Raw genomic sequence first — 6,355 nt, forward strand, 5'->3', positions numbered from 1 at the left:
CTATCTATCTATCTATCTATCTATCTATCTATCTATCTATCTATCTATCTATCTATCTATCATTTAGTGTTAATTCTAAAAAAAATCCTAAAAAATTGTCAGCGCACTTTTTTCAATGTTTACTTAATGTTTTATTTTTTCACCATATCTTAACCAGACAAATCCCATTGAGATTGATTTTGCAAGGGAGGCCTGGGCCACTTCACCTCAGTAAGTACGTTTTTATTAATTTTTTCTTCCATCTTCAGATTCCCAGCACAGTTTTGAGGAGAGCGAGCGCAGGCGGGAGCGGTGGGAGCATCGGCGTCAGAGGAGGAGGAGAATTCGACAGCGTTCAGTGAGCAACGAGAAGTGGGTGGAGACTCTGGTGGTGGCTGACTCTAAGATGGTTGACTATCATGGGAGCAAAGATGTGGAGAACTACGTTCTTGCTGTCATGAACATTGTGAGTATTTAACATTAGAACTATGCTGATAATATAAGATATTTTGTTTTTAGCTTCTACAGCACTAATCAGAGTCCCTGACGTAAGCTCACCCTTAATGAAAAAAAGAAAAAAGCTCACAGCTTGTTTATCCACACATTGCTTCAACAAATAGTGCATAAAATTCCTATCACAAAGTACTCTTGTATCATATCATACAAATGTTTTACTCAGAACTATAGGGTGCCAAGTGAAAAATAAAATGTTAAAACATTGTCACTAACACATTTACATTCTTTGTAAAATCCCAGTTGAAAATTTCCTCTAACATATTAGCTCCCTGCTCTTACATTTGACTAATTTTTATTAAATGGTAAATTCAAACGTTCAAAAATATATGTACAAATTAAATCCTTAATCTAAACGTAAGAGTTTAATTTCAAAGTTAAATGTTGAAGTTTACATTTAAGCATTTCAGAATGGAGCACAACCTTTGCTGTTGGTGCTCAACTCAGCTCGTTATGATGTCATCATCCTGAGACAAAAGCAGCGCTAAAGCTTCTAATGCTGTTGAGGATGGTGTTTAAAGTCTAAATTCAAAATGTGTTTATTGAAAACAAAGATGCTCAAAATGATGTCATACTGCATAATCAAAACTCAAAAAGAAAAAATAAGTAGGTCCTCTGGATGGGTTCTTTAGTGAAATGTTTCATCTCTCCTCCAAGAGTCTTCTTCAGTCTGAGTTTCAGGTGAACTCAGCCTTATAAGCACTGCCTCCACATGGTGGACAAACAGGTTAGTCACATGCAAAAGAAGGCCATCGACAAACAATAGGCTTGATTGACTCTATTGTTCATAGAGGGTCATGTGCCCMATCACCTGACTTATTGGTTTTGATTTTTTTTCTACCTGGATTACTGAGATGCATCAGGACATAATCAAAACTTTTTTTTTAATCCAAAGTCACACAGCATTGAGTCTTAAGTCGTTTTTAAAAATCTTTCAACAATTTGCTTCTGAGAAGGCAGATGTTTGTACACTTTGATGTGACCTTGGGTTATGATTTTTCAARCTTTTTAAAGGTTTTGAATTTGGCTTTGAACACTGGCTTCCTTTTCATTGAAGTCCAGAAGTTGACTATTTAATTTCATTTCATTTCATTTTATTCATTTCTGAGTACATTTTACATAACTCAGCTCCTAAACTCATATAGTCAGTGTTGTTGACTCATAACAAACAGAAAAAAGTAACTACACAAATTGAATTTAGACAATTTATTTGTGACAACCAGTCACAGACATTTTTATTACCACTTCTTTAACTGAATCTATGAAAATGTTTCAAAGGTCGACTCCAGCCATGAAAATCCTTGAACGTCAAGAGGGTTTTCTCCTCACCCATTGTCATTTGACAAACAAAAAAATCCCAAAACTGTGAAACGTTAATGGCTCACAACATAAAGAGAAAGACAATGGAGAGTGGGGGAACTGAAGCTCACGGCTGTTTTAAGCTTAAAAAGTCAAATTGCTCTYGTCACAGTAAGAAACACAAAGAAGATGAGGCTCTGTTTTCAGTTTAGATGGCCAGTTGCAACATCTTAATAAAAACAGATACAAGGCAACTTAAACAGTTTGGATTATAACAATGCATTAAAAATAATGAAAACATTRACATCAAGGAAATTGTGAGACTAAATGATTCAAGTTTAGGTGTKTAGTGCTCCCATATGAAATAATTCAGGAAACTAAAGTTTGAGTTGCATTTGWATCTTTCACAATCTAGCTGATCTGTGCAAATCCTGTAGACGCAAGTGCAGTAAGTTTCTGATTTCTCTTCARGATCACTTCAAAACAAATGAAAACCTGCAGCAGGGGCAGCTTTATGCAAACACTTCATTCATCCTCTTTTATGGTAACCATAAAAAAATCTGAATCTTAAAACCTGTTGAAGGATTGTTTATTTCAGCTTCTTAGCCTGAGATGTGAACAGAAACAACTTTATCTGGAGTGTGAGAGGACTAAATTACCTTAACTGTAAGTGGCAATGAGACAAAAGATGGAAAGTTGTKGAATGATGTAAATGATGAATATTGTAGGATTAGTGGATCAGGATATATGCCATTTATTCGAAACATGTTTCATTTATTTGGTAGGTTTAAGTCATAACCCATTAAAAACAGTTGGTGAGAGATATGGAGCAGATCAACCCAGGGAACAGAGAAAAACTGGCACAAGTAAACATTGTTCATTTTAATAAAGAACGCTGATGCAACTTCTAGAATTCACGAGGAACAACGAGCACACAGGCTGAGGCTGACAGCACAATTATTCTACAAATACTGTGGGCACGAGGCAGAATATACAGACCAATTAATGAGGGGTAAACAAGAAACACCTGGAGGAGACACACGAGGAACAGGTGAGTGAAGGTGGGGCTAAACACTAGAAGGAGAAACAACATAAAACACAGAAAATACACAAAAAGACAGACCATGACAGTTGGTGGGGCGGGGGGTGGGGGGGTAAGTTTTTGAGATTTAAATAAAACCCAGTTTCTTTCATTTCTATATCATGCTCTTACTGCTTAGGCAATACATATCATTGCTGGATAGTTTGAAGGAAAATAAAACATAAAGTCAAAAATACTTCCAGATGTTCCGAAGTATCGTCCTACCAGAATCAGGAGGGGAAACTTCCAGCCAGAAATGATGTTTCAACTGACCAGGCGGACAATAATACACAAAGGAAGCAGCCATTATTCCATACTTCCTCTCATGGATCTCATCTTAGGCCTTTCAAGCTTTTATCTCTAAAGCTCCAAACTGTTTTGCTTTGTGAAAACAATATCACAGAGCTTCGCTGGAATCCGGAACAGATCCAAGCAATAAAGGCATCGTCTTCCTCAGAAACMAGTTGCTCCATCGTCTCATCACTGATGCCTGCAGCTCGACAACAGGTCCATATTTTATACAGCATGTTATGCTGCTCTTCTCGGAACCAGCTTCACTTTGTGACATGATGCTTAAAAATATATGTGGCTACTCATTATTATTACATTATTATTTACARTAATTCTCAACATGGTCTACACATGTAGGATTGTGGCTAAAATAGTTTTTCATAATGCTCGTTTTATGTCTTTTGGAATAACAAAATTAAAAATACRGTATTTAGTTTGTGTCACTGTGACYGCTAYCCTGCTGTCTGGTCTAGTGCCTCAAAATATATCTTGATAAATTGCAGATGGATAAGGGCAAAGCTGAGAGATTAGCACTAGGTTGTGATTTTAGAGCTAGTGTTGATTTCATGCATCTGAGTCGATCATAGCTGAGGGTCAACGATGGGTTTAAATGTAGCCTTTTCTTTGTTCTCAAAATCTGGATGTTTCACAAACATTTATGCCTTTTTTCAGTACTGTTACGCACCTCTAACAAACGTGGCTTTAAACAAGTCAAGCCTCTGCTATGGCCTTCACCTTACCTCTGCCTAAAACAAACACACTCAGAAATACAGCTCTGTACAGGAATATACTGCCTGTTGATACAGTATTACATCTGTAGATAACTGTCACAAATTCAAGAAAAGTATAAGCAAAAAAATATTTGTGTGATGTTGTTTCACTTTTAAAGAAACAAAACAATGAATTTGTTTTGTTAAAACCAGCAGTTTAGAAGAGCATAAAGTCACAGTTTAGCCTTCATGACGTGACAGCAGAGWCATGCACATTGACATTAGTAGCTCAAGACTGCAGGAAGAAAAAAATAATGGACCCAAAATAGCACAACATAAACAACAGAAACAATGGTGCTGAAAATATAAAGAAAGACTGMGTAAACATTTATTCATGATATTTTTGTATGACACTTCAAGTAAACCTAGTTTAATAATCATTTATGTGAATAAAAAGCACCTCAGTCTTTACACAGGGTGTAAAAACTTTGAATGCCYGTTTGAAAAGTCATTACCCACTTTTTGAACCCTTATTCTGCTTTATGCATCCTTTCAGCCAAGCTGTGAAATCTGCTCACTGCTTTTGTTGCTCTGAACATGTGCAACTTRAAATTATGTGATAACGAAAGAGTAAATTGTGAGCTCTGTTGGACAGACTGTAATCTGCTTTTCATAAGTCTTTGTCTTTATTAGATAGTGGTCAAACCAATTTTCTGCATGATTTTGCTACTGTCGCCAAAACATCAAGGCTGCAAAGAGTCAGAAAACCCTAAATTGTTCATTTTTTATTCATCTCGTCTTCCAGAATTCAAAGTAATTTTATCCCCTGCCACGAAAGGCAAACGCCTTTTGCCTTAATGTTTTTTTGTGTGTGTGTGTGTGTCTGAGCGTGGACACGTTTTTGCTACATTGTGAGGAACCATTCTCCAGAAAAACACAGACTCATGGTGACCAAAACCTGGTCCTCATTGGTAGTGTATGGATGCTGATTTTGAGTGTGGGTTTAGGTGTAGGACAAGGAAATCTTACCATGCAATTTTCTTACTCCATGGATAAATTATTTCACATAATTTGAGTCTTAATTTCCTCAAATTGTCAAATAATCTGCTAATGGAAATGAGACAATCRCAATTCTTGAAATGAGGAAAATGTCCAGGTTAACAAAATTAATAATTTAACACATTCTGCTCTTGTTCAGTGTWTCGGTCTTAAAGCAAGAAAAAAATACTTGTAAAGGGGCAAACTCATCTAAAATCCACATTTTTAGCCGTTGAATACATTTTGTTGTGTCCTTAGAGTCTCTAGGAGTGCAGAAAATTAGAATTTAGTCCACCCCGGAGCGGCATAGATTTTTTTTAATTCTGTTTGGATTATATTTGTCAACCTGTCAATTATATTTGATGTTTTCTCTATTTTCTATGATATTTTCTGAACTAGTATGTCTAATTATTTGTGACAAAACTGCCAAATAATGTCTGAACTTACCATCTACAAAATTTGTCGTTTTCATTCTCCTCTCTCTCTCTCTCTGGGTGGGGCTTTGGCTCCAACATGTAAGGCTGGATGGAAAAGTCTTCCATTGCTGACATTGTTTAATTAATTTGTAAATAAAAATCTTCTGCACAGCTATATGTTTGTACACCCCTCTATCACACTGGAGTGGACCAGCCTGAAAACTGGAGGGGAGCGGGGTGTAATGCATCTCCTTTGAACTTAAAGAAGGAGCTTCAAATCCCCATCAGACCAAAGCATTGTAGTTCCTCTTTATTAGATTAGAGAGACCTTTATTGTCATCGTACAGAGCACAATGAAATTACAGTTCAGAACATCCATTCAGAAGAAGACAGAACATAACAAACATGGGAGAACAGGTGCCCTGGGTCATGCAGCCATAGACCCTGCACAGAGCAAGGATCATCTTCATGAAGACATCATGAGGAGGCGCTACCCTTAAAAGAAAAACTAAAAACCACACAAGGGTAGATGAGGGAAAAAAACAAACAAAAACGTCATATTATATCAACACTGTGACACACTATGGTGTTTATAAAAAAACACCTCTTCATAGAGCAGATTTATTAGCCAGAGGAGTAAGTGAGTTTAGGGGGCCTGAAGAATCGAGTCCCCAAAACCAGCGCAGCCATAGTTCAGAATATTGATGGTAACTGTTCATTCTGTGTGGTCTTCAGCCTGCTCTAGGAACCAGATCAGACAGGTGTGAGAGGAGGGGGGAGGTGTGGGGCAGAGCCTCGTCGATGTAATCCAACCAGGAAGAATTTACTCAACAGATCAAGGCCGCTGTAGAGAGAGCCAGATTCTGTAATCAGTTGTTTTTGGAACAGAAGAGTCAGGCAGACGAKAACAATTTTCCATCTGTTTTAGAGTTTCTGTTGGTGCAGCTCAAGGTGGCGAATCCAATCAGACAAATAGTGTGGACAATTCCGCCGAGCCGATCTATCAACTTCTCCAAGATCAATTCCAT

At 37.3% G+C, this 6,355-nt stretch overlaps 1 protein-coding gene across 1 annotated transcript in view; it reads left to right on the top strand.

Moving 5' to 3' along the window:
* adamts7 (a disintegrin-like and metallopeptidase (reprolysin type) with thrombospondin type 1 motif, 7) overlaps positions 1–6,355 on the top strand; it is a 142,552-nt gene that overhangs the window by 34,721 nt on the left and 101,476 nt on the right. The window contains exon 4 of the mRNA XM_014001567.1: positions 249–445. Within this exon, the coding sequence (XP_013857021.1) occupies positions 249–445 (197 nt within the window). The remainder of the gene's footprint in view (positions 1–248; positions 446–6,355) is intronic.

Source organism: Austrofundulus limnaeus, unplaced genomic scaffold (genome assembly GCF_001266775.1).
Source record: "Austrofundulus limnaeus strain Quisiro unplaced genomic scaffold, Austrofundulus_limnaeus-1.0 Scaffold9, whole genome shotgun sequence".
NCBI classification, from domain to species: domain Eukaryota; kingdom Metazoa; phylum Chordata; class Actinopteri; order Cyprinodontiformes; family Rivulidae; genus Austrofundulus; species Austrofundulus limnaeus.